The sequence below is a fragment of the Somniosus microcephalus genome, chromosome 27 (assembly GCF_052327205.1).
Source record: "Somniosus microcephalus isolate GS21.2 chromosome 27, FLI_Smic_1.0, whole genome shotgun sequence".
Classification (NCBI taxonomy): domain Eukaryota; kingdom Metazoa; phylum Chordata; class Chondrichthyes; order Squaliformes; family Somniosidae; genus Somniosus; species Somniosus microcephalus.
This window is the reverse complement of record NC_141013.1, coordinates 10313881-10328753: the sequence shown is the minus strand read 5'-3', so window position 1 is coordinate 10328753 and position 14873 is coordinate 10313881. Positions and strand designations below refer to the sequence as shown.

At 48.6% G+C, this 14873-nt stretch overlaps 1 protein-coding gene across 5 annotated transcripts in view; it reads left to right on the top strand.

Moving 5' to 3' along the window:
* Positions 1-14873, top strand: part of LOC147099964 (A-kinase anchor protein 13-like) — a 482784-nt gene that overhangs the window by 421989 nt on the left and 45922 nt on the right. For all 5 annotated transcript variants that reach the window (XM_085968506.1, XM_085968508.1, XM_085968507.1 and 2 more), the window contains 3 exons: positions 7025-7092; positions 9243-9309; positions 11103-11232. In XM_085968506.1, the coding sequence (XP_085824632.1) occupies positions 7025-7092; positions 9243-9309; positions 11103-11232 (265 nt within the window). The remainder of the gene's footprint in view (positions 1-7024; positions 7093-9242; positions 9310-11102; positions 11233-14873) is intronic.

Below are 14873 nucleotides of genomic sequence, written 5' to 3'. Positions count from 1 at the left end.
CCTTACAGAGATATCTTACCTCAGCCACAAGCTCTTATTGCATTTCCACAACAGATTCACCATACTGCACATCTTTACACAAGTCTCCATCCAGTCTGATCTCATTACCTCTCTCACCATTGACAGATCGCTTCTGTCATCTCTACTTCACCTGCCATTTATTCCATCAGCATGGGTGCCCTTTATACTCTCTCACCTTGGTCCTCAGAATCCCACCACGATCAGCCCCAACACCAGCAGCACCAACAACAGCACCAACCTTCTCCGCAATCAACTGATGCTGCGCAGGACACAGGGCATCAGCACCCGATCACATTGCTGCCCGGGACGCCAGGGCTGGCCTCACCATGGCCAGATTTACTTCACTTCACACTGTACACCCTGGCTGCCACATGATGCGCCAGGTTGGCACCACCCCACACCAACACCATAAAGCATCCCTACAATGCCCAAGCCATTCCTTTCACACCACCATTGCGGGGGATACCGTTCTGTCTCACCATTCACTGCAGCTCACTAAGCCACTTTCAAAGGTGCGCACACATCTGTCCAAGAACGCAAAGTGTTGAAAATAAAGGTTTCAGCGTTTGACACCGCATTAACAGAAACTTTACATGAGCATTGCATAAAACACCCAAGTGTGTTGTTAATTGGTATGATTGCACTATGATGAGGGTGAGGTGAGGGGCGGCTAGTGAGATGGGGATGTGATAATATAGATAGAAAGGGGTGGGTGGAGATCCAAAGTAAGTTGGTGTGAGTAAGGATGTGCAGGAGTAGGGTAGGGAAGGCTGAGTGATGGGGATGTGATGAGTGGCACAGCAGGATGAGGTTGAGTGTGGCTTTGTACTAACGTTTCATGATCTACAGAGATCATTGAAACGTTTGCAGCACTGCACCCAGGCCCTTCTGACCACATCCCTGCTTGGCAATGTGCAACCAGGCTGTGTTGATCTCCTGGGGAGGTCTCTTCCACCCATGGGAAGGGAAGAGGACCTCCCTGCGTGCTGTGATTGCCTCCATAAGCATATGGAGGGAGTCATGGGAGAGCCTGGGTGCAGCCCTGTGCCTTTTATGCAGTGATTGTCAGTGTTTGCAGCACCTCAATGTTGTAGAACACTGACGGCACAAATGTCAAATTTGGCCACGGTCCCTGTAAGGAAACCGGCTGATGTTGCGTCATCAAATGACATCACCAGACCCGCTTCCTCCAGTTGGCTGGGAAATGGGCTGGGCAGGCTTAACAAGCCCAATCAAGGTAAATTCATTTCACAGAGCGGAGTCGGGACCCGCCACCAACATCGCCCGCCAAGGTAAGTAAAATCCCGACCTATGTTTCAGGTCAATGACCTTTCGTCAGAACTGTAGAAAGGGCATCGACCTGAAACGTTAACTTGGGTTTCTCTCTCCACCGATGCTGCCTGACCTGCTGAGTGTTTCCAGCATTTCCTGCTTTTATTTCAGATTTCCAGCATCCAGATTATTTTGCTTTTGTATCGAGATGTGTTCCTGGAGGAGGAAAGCCCTTGGCGAGCAAAGATCCGTCAATCTCAGATTTAAAATAATGAATTGGTTCAGTGGAATTGAGGTTTATGGAAAAGGGATTGGCTTGTTGGGACAGGGAACTTTTCTGTTCCTAAGAATTCTTGAGCGGCAGACCATGAGGAAAGCTTGGTGATGTGGTCAGTTCCAGTCAGGTTGCTGCCTAATGCCATTGACGCCCAACGGAATTGTCGACTTCAGTGATGCTATAATCAGTCTACATCCCAAAATTCTACCATTTGTTAAAAGAACGCAAGATTCAAACTTAAATTGATTAACTGAGAATAAACTTTAACAATCATGACATTAAACAGCTTGTGGTTGACAGTTGTAAGAATACAAGCAACAAGAAAGTGTCTTTGAGTTAGCAGTTACGTTGCAGTTAGCAGTCACGGTGACTGTATTCTGGTCTTGCTGTAGGATCCTTGGGGGAAAAATTCGGTTGCTTTGCGCCTCCCGTTAGAGGGCGCTAACGGGGCACAAAGCAACTAGCGCCCGGGGGCGGCGCCGCCAACGTCTCCCGCGAAATGCAGTGGGAGGTTAGCGGCGGTGGTAACCGTTCGCGCCCTGCGCCGTCAGCGATGATGTCATCGCCATGCGCAGCGCCCTGCTCGCGCCCCGGCCGTGATCTTTGGTAATGCCCCCTGACTTACCGCCCAGGGGGGCCTACCTGCGGCTGGGGCGGCGCTAATTAAAGGTGAGGTGTCGGGCGGCCATTTTTGTTGCTGGCCGCCTGTTGCCGTCCCTGGCCTCCTCTGCAGCACCCCCCCACCCCCCGCAGAGTGCCGGCTGTGCTCTGTGAGCCCGGCACTTGAAGTGCCGGGCTCTTTTGTCGGCACACCGATCGCTGGTGGCCCAGCTGAGCCCTGGGTCACACTGTGCAAGGGTAGGAAGGCCTGCAGTACCGCAGTGCGATGTATGCGCTGCAGCACGTAGCGCCGCAATATTCCCTCGCAGCGCCCCAAGAGGGAGGCGGAGCGCTTCCGCCCCGCTTCCCTCTTGGGACGCTACCAATGAATTTCGGCCGCGGGGGTGCTAATTGGCGAAGTTAGTGCCCCAAAAGGGGCGTGACACAATTTCTCCCCCCTTGTCTTTCTGTTCCCAGCTGACCGTGAACAAGGCTTCTCTAAGACCAGTTTTGCACGAGGCTGATTTGCCGCATTGATACCTTGCATTATAGGAAAATTCACACTTCTGCCAATACACTTGTCCTACATTACAACAGTGACTACACTTCAAAAGTACTTAATTAGCTGTGAAACACTTGGGAACATCCTGAGGTTGTGAACAGCGCTTTCTAAATACAAGTCTTTCTTTTACTTATTGTCTGATACTATTTCATCATCTGAAATTGTCCCACCACCAGTGCTTCACCATTGTTTTACACAGTTAAAAATATTATCTCCAGGAAGAACAGAATCAATAATTGTATTGCTGGGTACTCGAGTTTAAATGGGCATAATATGTAAATTTCACATGCCAACTGACGTAAGAAAACTACTAGGCACTTGGTCTAAACGTTAAACAAAGCTTTAATCAACTGCTTTACAACATGGAGGTCTAGTTGTGTCCTTCACTAGTTCCTGTTAAGAATGTCCTGTACAAGCTGGGCCCGTGCCCGAGTATTTATACTCTCCCTGGACAGCGCCACCCATAGGCCACTCAGTATTATTTCATAAGTCCTTCTTTCATGAATGACTGATTCATGTCACCCACCATTGCGTTTAGTGAAATCCAGGTAACACACTGCAGCGTACATACGTTTATGTTTCTATTACTAAGCAATCAAGGTGAAAAGCCAAAGCGCACAGTACGGGACAGACACCAAGGTTGGAAAGAGTAAACGAGAAGATGGGGTAAATGAGAAAACAATGATTAGCTTGGATTTTAAATGCCTGTGGACTGTTGGAGAAAGGGAAGACTGAAGGAAGCAAGGCGGGTCCACCGTTTTGAGAAACTTGCATTCTGCCAGCGCAATTCACACTCCATCTAGAGCCATCCTTTGTTTCTTAACCTGTCCCGTTACCATCTCCTCTTGCCTTGAATATCTCTTAATGCCTCTTTACTTCTCCTGCCTTCCATCCTATCACAGACCTTCCCCTTTTGTTCTTTCATCCCCTCCCCCTTTTCCCAGCCCCCACTTGCTTTAAAATCTATCCCTTTTCCTGCTTTTTTTCCAGTTCTGACGAAAGGTCTTCGACCTGAAACGTTAACTCTGTTTCTCTCTCCACGGATGCTGCCCTGGCCTGCTGAGTGTTTTCCAGCGTTTTCTGTGGTTATTTCAGATTTCCAGAGCATCCGCAGTATTTTGCTGTCGTATTAGAAAAGAAGGAGTTTGAGACTGTGCAGGTGTGTCTTGATTTCAACACAGTGAGGGTGTGTAGAGGTGACGGAGCGTGCAGGGCAACATATTTGCAATTTGGAAGCAGCAAGAGATGAAAGTTTAAAGGGGCTTTGTGTATTTGATATGGAAGTTTGTGCAACCAGGAGTTTGTGTGTGACTGATGGACTTTTGAGAGTCCTGAAACTGGACGTGACCGCAGCAGTGCAAGCCCAGTTTTTGATTGGACTTTCCAGGAGTTTTAAACTATAAACCAGGCAACAAAAAAGTTTGCTTTCAGAATGCACTTGTTTGCACTTATTCCTGTGCCCTGTGATGTGGAGACTTTAGTTATTGAGGCTTTCAATGAATTTTCATCGGTAAATATTAAATCAGTGTATGGCCTGGTCTGATCTCTGTCCAGCTTTGGAGTTGAGAAAATTATCCTGTTGATTTTTTTTTTGTATTCAGTTTGTCCAATTAAACTTTCCTCTTATTAAAACTGAACTCGTGAACGTGAAAATAATGTTAATGTAGGTGGGCACTGTGCAAAAAAGGATCCTGCCCCATGTCGCCAAGGCTTCTGGGCATGGCTTGCGTTGGTTGGCGGTGTGAAGACTGCCCAGAAAATGGTTCATGTTATAACTAAATAAAGCCATTGGTAATTACTGGGGCAATCACCCGTCTGATACCCGTCACGTTGTAAGAGAGTAGGGAGGGGGCGATTCTAGGTAAAGGCTGATCGCTCTCTCGGAACATACACGTGACCGAGATTAATAAATCCCAGTTTATAGACAGTAAATCCTTTAGCGGTCACTATGGTGAAACTGACTGCTCCTCTTCAGAGATATATTAAACATATATATATTATTAAACATATATATATTTAAACATATAAGATACTGAGGGGGCTCGACAAGGTAGATGCAGAGAGGATGTTTCCCCTTGTGGGGAAATCTAGAACTCGGGGGCATAGTTTCAGAATAAAGGGTCGCCCTTTTAGAACTGAGATGAGGAGGAATTTCTTCTCAGAGGGTCGTAAATCGGTGGAATTCTCTGCCCCAGAGAGCCGTGGCGGCTGGGTCATTAAATACATTTAAGGTGGAGATAGACAGGTTTTTGCAAGATAAGGGAGTGAAGGGTTATGGGGAGCGGGCAGGGAAGTGGCTCTGGGCCCAAGACCAGCCATGATCTTATTGAATGGCGGAGCAGGCTCGAGGGGCCGAGTGGCCTATTCCTGTACCTATTTCTCATGTTCTTCCTCTCTGCATCCCTCTCCTCCCTTTGCCCCATCATTGGTGACCGTGCCTTCTGCCACCCAAGCCTCATGCTCTGGGATTCCCTCCCTAAACCTCTCTCTCTCTCTCTCTCTCTCTCTCTCTCTTTCTCTCTTTCTCCACTTCCGTCCTCTCCTCTAGGCCTGCCTTAAAACCCACCTCGTTGGCCAAGCTATTGGTCACCCTTCCTTGTTTAGCTCATTATTTATTTCTTGCACCTCTGTGAAACGTCTTGGGACTTTTTTTTCTACGTTAGAGGCAAGTTCTAAATAAATGCAAGTTGTTAAAAGGATTTTAACAGCCAAGTACTGGGTTTTTAAAAACTAGATTTCTGAATGATCTCTCTGCTTATGTGTGTCTCTTTAATCTTACGGGTGAGACACTTCACCTTCTGATGAAGAGGCTCTGCAAAATATTTAGTCTTTTCTCTCTCAAGTGTTTACTCACTACCTGCTGTGTAGTTCCAGCATTTGCTCCTTTTGCTTCAGATTTGCAGTGTTTGTAGGGCTTGCTGTGTGTCTGAATCACTCATTCAAAGCTGCCTTTTTGTGTCTGTGTGTGTGTCACTATCCTTCAGCCTGTTTGTGCCTGTGTGTGTCACTATCCTTCAGCCTGTTTGTGTCTGTGTGTGTCACTATCCTTCAGCCTGTTTGTCTGTGTGTGTCACTATCCTTCAGCCTGTTTGTGTCTGTGTGTGTGTCACTATCCTTCAGCCTGTTTATCTGTGTGTGTCACTATCCTTCAGCCTGTTTATCTGTGTGTGTCACTATCCTTCAGCCTGTTTATCTGTGTGTGTCACTATCCTTCAGCCTGTTTGTCTGTGTGTGTCACTATCCTTCAGCCTGTTTGTCTGTGTGTGTCACTATCCTTCAGCCTGTTTGTCTGTGTGTGTCACTATCCTTCAGCCTGTTTGTGTCTGTGTGTGTGTCACTATCCTTCAGCCTGTTTGTGTCTGTGTGTGTGTCACTATCCTTCAGCCTGTTTGTGTCACTATCCTTCAGCCTGTTTGTGTCTGTGTGTGTGTCACTATCCTTCAGCCTGTTTATCTGTGTGTGTCACTATCCTTCAGCCTGTTTGTCTGTCCCTCTTTCTTTGGTGTTCTCACTCTCCCATTCTGTATCTCTCTGCCTCCGTGCGCTCTTGCTAGCTCTTTCTTCACTGATTCTAAATCTTTCTGCCTTTGTGTATCCCTTTCACTCCGTCTCTGCTCTGTATGTGTTTTACTCTGTCTTTTTGTGTTTGATTAAGAACATAAGAAGTAGGATCAGGGCCTTCGAGCCTGCTCCGCCATTCAATAAGATCATGGCTGATCTACCTCAGCTCCACTTCCCACACTATCCCCATATCCCTTGATTCCCTTAGTATCCAAAAATCTATCGATCTCTGTCTCGAATATACTCAATGGCTGAGCCCGCTGGGGCAGAGAATTCCAAAGATTCACAACCCTCTGAGTGAAGAAATTCCTCCTCATCTCAGTCCTAAATGGCTGACCCCTTATCCTGAGACTGTGACCCCTAATTCTAGACTCCCCAGCCAGAGGGAACATCCTCTCTGCACCTACCCTGTCAGGCACCGTAAGAATTTAATAAGTTTCAATGAGATCACCTCTCATTCCACTCCTGTGAAGCACCGTGGAACATTTTACTACACTAAAGGTGTTATATAAATGCAAGCTGTGGTGGTTATTCTACTTGCATCTCATTGCATCCTGTTCTCTGAATCCACCACAAATAATTGGGTGCGTAAAAATTACTGCTCGCTTTAATGGGTAACTGTTTCTTTAAAAAATATATATATTTATAGTGGTTTAAGTTTAGTTTCTTGCAGTTGAATTTGGTTGAAGTCTTTTCTCTTAACAGCTTGTTGAACTTTTCTCTCTCTTCAGGTTGTAATGCACAAGTCCACAAGGGCTGCAGGGACAGTCTGCCCTCCTGTAACAAGATTAAACAGAAGGTACTTATTCTCTCAACCTTTCTTGTGTAGTTTGGGAAGCCATTTTAGCGCTTATTTGTTCCCGGTGGGTTTTTGTACTCGTCCAGGTGAGAGATGTCGGTGCTCGGGAATGGAATACGCCCTTCATTTCAGGCACCTTATGGCCCAGAAATTCGGGTCGGGGGCTTCCTGCGGGTGCAAGCCTCCGACCTGCACTTACCTTGCGCGCCGGCCGTTGTGCTGGCCCCCATGGAATTCCGATCTGGGCCGGCGCACAGTGCTTGCGTATCCCAGGGGCACAGTTAGTTCGATGCGTCCCCTGGGATCACGTGGGCCATGGAGAGCCAATGGTAGCAGGGAATGCTTCATTCATAAGTTTGACAGGAAGAGCTGTCAAACCTATAAATACTATAAGCCCCAAAACATCACTAAAACTTCAAATAATTTTGTTTTTTAAATCACCTTTTTAAAATAACTATAAATTACATGAAATAACTATTTTAAACAATAATTTAAATTTTTGAAAAAATTAATATATTTTCTAACAGGGCTAAAAATAAACTTACCTTTCTTTAAAGTGTTTAAAAATAATAAACCTGTGGAAAAAATGTTTTAATTTTAATTAATTCACCGCTTACCTTGTTAAAAGCAGGCCTTGCGACTGCTTTTTACATGTCTAACTTATGGAGACCTACCCTCCCGGAGAAACCTGGAAAAAAAAACGTAAGTTCAATGCGCACGCGCTGCCTCTCCCGCGCATGCGTTCCACCTCTTAACCCCTTCTTTCAGGGGAACGGAAGTGCCGGTTTCCCGCGCATGCGCAGTGCATGCACAAAACCGGCACTTTCGTTGGGCCTACGCGTGAGTACCCCGTGCGCACTCACGCGTGGGGACCCGAATTTCTGGGCAGCACCATGCACCTCCAGGTCATGTATGGCATAGTTGTGATGTAGAGTAAGGCTCCAATAATGCAGGGGTGGCACTTCTCGCCTCTGAGTCAGAAGGTTGTGGGTTCAAGACCCATTCCATAGGCTTGAGCACATGTTCCAGGCTGATACCTCAGTGTAGTACCGGACAGTCGGAAGTGCTGTTCTTCGGGTGAGCCATGAAACCGAGGCCCCCAACTGGTCTCGGGTGGACATGAAAGATCCTGTGGCACTATTGGAAGAAATACAGGGGAGTTGTCCCGGTGTCCTGACAGATATTTCTTCCTCCACCGACGCCACTAAAAAATCTGGTCATAAAATCTCATTGCTGTTTGCGGGACCTTGCTGTGTTCAAATTAGCTGCCACATTTGCCTACATTACAACAGCGAGTACATTGCAAAAATGCTTAATTGGATGTCTTCAGGACAAGAAAGGCAATATTTCTCAGCCCTAACTTGAGAAGATTGCCCCTTACACGCGTAGGCCCAACGAAAGTTCCCATACTATAAATCCTGTGGCCCCTCTGAGTGAGATTCTTAATCTAGTGCAGTTGTTTTTGTGCTGGCGTCCACCCCCTTAAGGAGCTGGATTGAGTCTGCCCAACCTCGTGTCACATAGGGGCCTTACAGCCAGCAGACTTGCGTTCCGTTGGCCTGAGCTAAATTTATCATTGGATCGCAGAGATGACAGGCCGCACCTCGAGTGTTCTGTCCAGTTTTGGTCACAATTGAGGTATCAAAGCCTGGGAGCAGTGGAGCGAGCAGCCATGAGACTGATCCCTAGCTTCCGATAGGGACCTCGTAGAGATATAGAAGGTAACATAGAGGGTCGAAATCGAAACATTACTGCAAGTTAAACTACGATGGACAGGCAGGGTTAGGTTCAGATCGGTGCAAAACAAATTTAGGACTGATGTCCGGAAGATCTTCAGACTAAGAATAATCAGCGCGTGGAATGAACTTCTGGGGAGAACATTGGAGGCAAAAGCCCTAGAATAATTTAAGACATAATTGGAAGTCGTGATGGGGAGATCAAATGGTCTTCTTCATCTATATATATCCTTTGAACTGTCTCGCCTTTGGAATTATGTTGGCTGCCTAGACTATTCCTAAAATGTCACCGTTATTGTGAAATGTCAGTGCTCAAGCCCACCGGTGGGAAGCTGTAAGATGAGTCTGTGACTATCTGTATATTCTCCAATGTCGTACGCAGGGTGTGAACTTACGCCAAATTCTTTATTTCAGCAACAAAAATCCCCTACGGCCCAAGATTCTTCAACGTTACCCATTGTTGTCCACATGCGAAACAAGCGTAGGTATCTTTGCTCTGTATTTAGAGCTCACGGTATATAGTACCCGGGGGGGTATTAATATATTTGACCCAAATAATAGGTTACAGGATTGTCATTATGATTTACCATTTTGATTAGAGTGTGAAATGTTCATATTGTCTCCACTTGAATTGTGCAGTTATAGATTTTGGCCTTCCAGCCTTGGACTTTGTTTGGGGAGAGCATTTTGAGCTGTATACTGCGTGGGTGGAACACTGGTGTCTGTCACTAGTGATGGTAGCAGTTTAAGGTGATGAATTGAAAGTAGCATTCAAGAAACATAACTACACAAGACTAAAGCAGAAGTGTGATTATTGTTTTCTATCGGGTTTTGGCAGCAATGTGCTAACTAAGCCTATAGGTAACATTGCTATATGCTGTAAGGGTATTACTAATGTCCCGTTAGCACGGTGGAACCTGAGTGAGTCAGCCAGGATCATTCCGCCTGAGCCCGGGGCAAGATTCAAGAGCCACTGCACAGGAAAAATGGCTCTCAAAGTGAAGGCTTACTGCCAGCTATCTGGATCTGGGGCTGACGTTGTTCAGGATTTCAAAGGCGAGCTGAGCGATGAGCACGTGGAGGTCTGAAGTCAAGGAGAGACACTTGTACATGGAGTTAAGGCTGTTGGTTTTCCACAATGCTGGGGGCAGACATTGGAGAACTTGGAAGGTGGGGTAGGGAAGATTTTATAGTGCAGTCTGTGGTTTTGTTTTTGTGAATTATTGAATATTTAGCCTTTATAATAGGAATTTTATTTTTAGGGTACTTTGTTGGAAGGATAGTTGTATGCCACAGAATTTTTTTTTTGGTAGAATGTGATTGGTTCAGATGCAAAAATTACCAATCTTAAATGTTAGACACCTGATTTGTTGAAAGGACCGTGGTTCATGGAATCTGATTGTTAACATTTTGGGACATGTTTGGTTGATCTCTGGTTCTTTGATATTATTGGTCAAAGGTTTCTATCCTCTGGTTCTCCAATCTGATTGGTCAAAGGGACTCCATGACGGGTCTTCCTAGGATGTAGCCCTATGACCACCTGCAGTACCTGGGCCCTGGCAATAGTGCCATCAAAGCCCAGCCCTACTTCTTCTCGTATTTCTTATCTGCTGCTTTGCCCTGTTGGGGTTATGTGGACCTAGGGGTTTGGAAAGGGCTATTTTTAGTACCATCCTCATTTATAGCTAAATCCTAATCTGAACACCGAGATCAGTTAGTATCAGCAAGTTGGGCTATCTGCAAATTGAAGACAATTAATCTCGAGGCTTTGTGATATGTGCCTATGCAGCCCACAGCAACTAAAGCTTGGATATCCTGTTCCACAATACATAGAAACATAGAAGATAGGAGCAGGAGTAGGCCATTCGGCCCCTCAAGCCTGCTCCGCCATTCAATGAGATCATGGCTGATCATCCAAACTCAGTACCCTGTCCCTGCCTTCTTCCCAGATCCCTTTAGCCTTAAGAAATATATCCAACTCCTCCTTGAATATATTTAATGAATTGGCCTCAACTGCCTTCTGTGGTAGAGAATTCCACAGGTTCACCAGTCTCTGGGTGAAGAAATTCCTCCTCATCTCTGTCCTAAATGGCTTACCCCTTATCTTTAGACTGTGGCCCCTGGTTCTGGACTCCCCTGCCATCGGGAACATCCTTCCTGCATCTAGTATACACTACCTTATGTTTACGCTGATCTTGTTCTAGATCGATAGGGGTAGGATGGCCTTGTTATGATTTTATGTTTATCTGCTGTGTTTGTGTTCTATATATTTAGCTTTCCAACCCAAAGAACGCCCAAGGTCAGCAATAATCCTTCAAGATGACAACTTATTGATTGCCCCCAATAGGAAAATGCCCCTCTACCGATCACTCTCCAAGAGTATGTCGATAGCCAATATCGCAGGGTAAGTTGGGTTATTTGTATCGTGTTGTATGAAAGTGCTGAATGATTGCGCGAGAGAGTTGCATTAATGAACTGGAAATGGCAACAGCTTTCACTTGTATAGCACATTGAATATAGCAGACGGTCACAAGAGGCTTCGCAGAAAGCAATGGCAGGGGCTCAAAAAGCTACAGGAGTTGATTGGCAACGTGGTCACGGAGGTAGGGGAAAACATTTTTGTAATCTGGGATAGGTAGCCCCTCTTCCTCCCCCAACCCCCTGCCGCCCCCCCCCCCATACCACAAAAATAAAACAATCATTAATCCTTATTGCATTCTTGGTTATTCAGTCTAGATATAATCGAGTGCTGAGTTACCTCCGTAACATCGCCCGTCTCTGCCCTGCCTCAGCTCATCCGCTGCTGAAACCCTCATCCATGCCTTTGTTACCTCTAGACTTGACTATTCCAATGCACTCCTGGCTGGCCCCCCACATTCTACCCTACGTAAACTTGAGGTGATCCAAAACTCGGCTGCCTGTGTCCTAACTCGCACCAAGTCCCGTTCGCCCATCTCCCCTGTGCTCGCTGACCTACATTGGTTCCCGGTTAAGCAACACCTCGATTTCAAAATTCTCATCCTTGTTTTCAAATCCCTCCATGGCATCGCCCCTCCCTATCTCTGTAATCTCCTTCAGCCCCACAACCCCCCCCCCCCCCTGAGATATCTGCGCTCCTCTAATTCTGCCCTCTTGAGCTTCCCTGATTTTAATCGCTCAACCGTTGGTGGCCGTGCCTTCTGTTGCCTGGGCCCTAAGCTCTGGAATTCCCTGCCTAAACCTCTCCGCCTCGCTACCTCTCTCTCCTCCTTTAAGATGCTCCTTAAAACCTACCTCTTTGACTAAGCTTTTGGTCACCTGCCCTAATTTATCCTTATCCTTATCCTTATGTGGCTCAGTGTTGAATCTTTTGTCTTATACTCCTGTGCAGTACCTTGGGGCGTTTTACTACGTTAAAGACGCTATTGTGGCGACACGCCACCACTGGACATAATCCGCTCACGGCGGCACGGACAGTTTAAGCAGATGCCCCCAGCCGGGGGCCCTTTCCTCCAGCAACTTGTTTCCCGCAGGGACAGGCTGCCGGGAGCACTTCCTGTCTGGGGAGTATTTAAGTGGATGCGCGGGCTTTTCCAGTTCCTCTTTGCCATGAGGTTGATTAAAGCAGTTGTGTTTTACTAACTCTGGTCTCGACTCCCACGTTTGCCGCGGTATCTCAACACTGGTGACCCCGACGCTCAGGACGAATCCTAAGCTAGCATGGCGGATACAAACACAGTCACGGTTAAACTACCGGACTTTTGGGAGTGATATACCTATCAATTCGTCCAATGAAAAGCGACGAGTTAGGAAAGTAACTATAGGTTTTTATTGACTAAATAACAGAGCCCACCCTCATGGGTGATCGGATCCAACAAGGAGGAATACCAGCCAGTCGACTACCTTTATACCTGGGCAGGTAGGTGGAGCCATGGGCGGAGTCAGTGATGGTCAGCCCAGGTATAACAGCGTGACAAGAGGCGACCTCGTATAGTGATACAACAGTGAGAACAGTGATAACAATATAACAGTGATAACTATAGTGTAACGATAGTGAACGATAAAAGTGGTTTACCACAGGGAGAACCTGGCCGAAGCCTGGTTTGTTCAAGCTGAGTCCAGATTCCGGCTGAAACACATTACAGTCAACGCCACAAAGTACGACCACCTCGTCTCCTCTCTCACCTATGCCACAGTCCCCAAGGTTTGGGCAGCACTGCAGGCTCCACCAGTGGAAGGCAAGTACGAACATCTGAAGGCTGCGCTCCTTAAAAAATTTCAAACGTCCTCTTACCAGCGCAACTGCCAACTCCTTGACCTCCCCGGCCTTGGTGACGCTTCACCATCAGACCTGCTTTCCCACATGCTGTCCCTCTCGGACGACAAAAACACCGGCGCCCTCTTTCGCACGCTTTTCATTCGGCAGCTCCCCGCCAGCATCCGCCCGCTCATTGTGGAGTCTGGCTCCACGGACCTGAATGAAATAGCCGAAAAGACCGACCGGCTGCTCTCTGCGCAGTCCGCTTGCGACGTCGCGCCCGACCTCACGGCAACGACCACGTGGTCTTCCCGGCCCACTAGGCCCGACCGGCCTACCACTCCGGGTCACTGTTACTACCACACCCGTTTTGGCACTAGGGCCCAACACTGCACGCCACCGTGCACTTTCAAACCCCCCCCCCCCCCCCGCACCGGCCCCCGCGATGGCCGCGGGGCAAAAGGGGCCTCTACTGTACGTCACCGACGACATAACCAACCGCCGATTTCTGTGCGACACAGGGGCCCAGCACAGCATCACCCCCGCCTCCGCCCTCGAAATCCAATGCGGCACATGGGGTATCACGCTGGCCACAGCCAATGGCTCTGACATCCGCACATATGGCACCCGCATGGTCACGCTCGACCTCGCAAGCCGCCGCTACCGCTGGGAGTTCCTCACAGCCAGGGTCCTCTGCCCACTCATCGGCGCCGACTTCCTACGCGCCCACGGCCTCCTTGTCGACATTCCGAGGCACCGCCTCGTCGACATCAACAATGTGGCCCCCATCCCCGCGCATTCACCCCGGCCCGTTCGGCCGGCCTGACGACCTACTGCCTCGCCAGAGCCACGGACGACTACTCAGCACTTCTAGCCGAGTTTCCCACCCTCACTAACCCGACCTTTTCGGCCAAACACGGTGTGGAGCACTATATCCCCACCACCGGCCCCCCGGTTTCTGCCCACGCCCGCAGACTCAACCCGGCCAAGCTGGAAATCGCGCGGGCCGAGTTCACCACCATGGAACAACTCGGCATCATCCGCCGCTCCAGCAGCCCTTGGGCCTCGCCCCTCCACATCGCCCCCAAGCCCGGCGGAGGCTGGCGCCCTTGCGGGGACTACCGCCGCCTCAACGACGCCACCACCCCCGACCGATACCCGGTGCCACACATCCAGGACTTCTCGGCCCGACTGGCCAGACGAACCGTCTTTTCCAAGGTCGACCTGGTGCGCGGTTACCACCAAGTCCCCGTACACCCCGCGGACATCCCCAAAACGGCCGTCATCACCCCATTCGGCCTGTTCGAGTTCCTGAGGATGCCCTTCGGCCTCAAGAATGCAGCCCAGGCTTTCCAGCTCCTTATGGACTCAGTCCTCCGGGACCTGAACTTCCTATTCGTCTATCTAGACGACATTCTCGTGGCCAGCTCCTCCAAACAGGAACACCTCGAACACCTTCGCATCCTGTTCGGGCGCCTAGCCCAACACGGGCTCATCCTCAGCCCGGCGAAGTGCCAATTCGGCCTAACCGAGATCGATTTTCTCGGTCACCACATCACCCCTGCTGGGGCCGTCCCCCTGCCCCACAAGGTGCAGGCCGTCCAGCAATTCCCCCGCCCCAAAACCATCAAGGGCCTCCAGGAGTTCCTTGGGATGGTGAACTTCTACAACAGGTTCATCCCCAGAGCTGCAGCCCTCATGAAGCCCCTATACAACTCCCTCCGAGGTAAACCCGGCAAGATGGACGTAGCCTGGACCACTGACACGTCAGCCGCCTTCGACGCCACCAAAAACGCGCTCGCTGACGC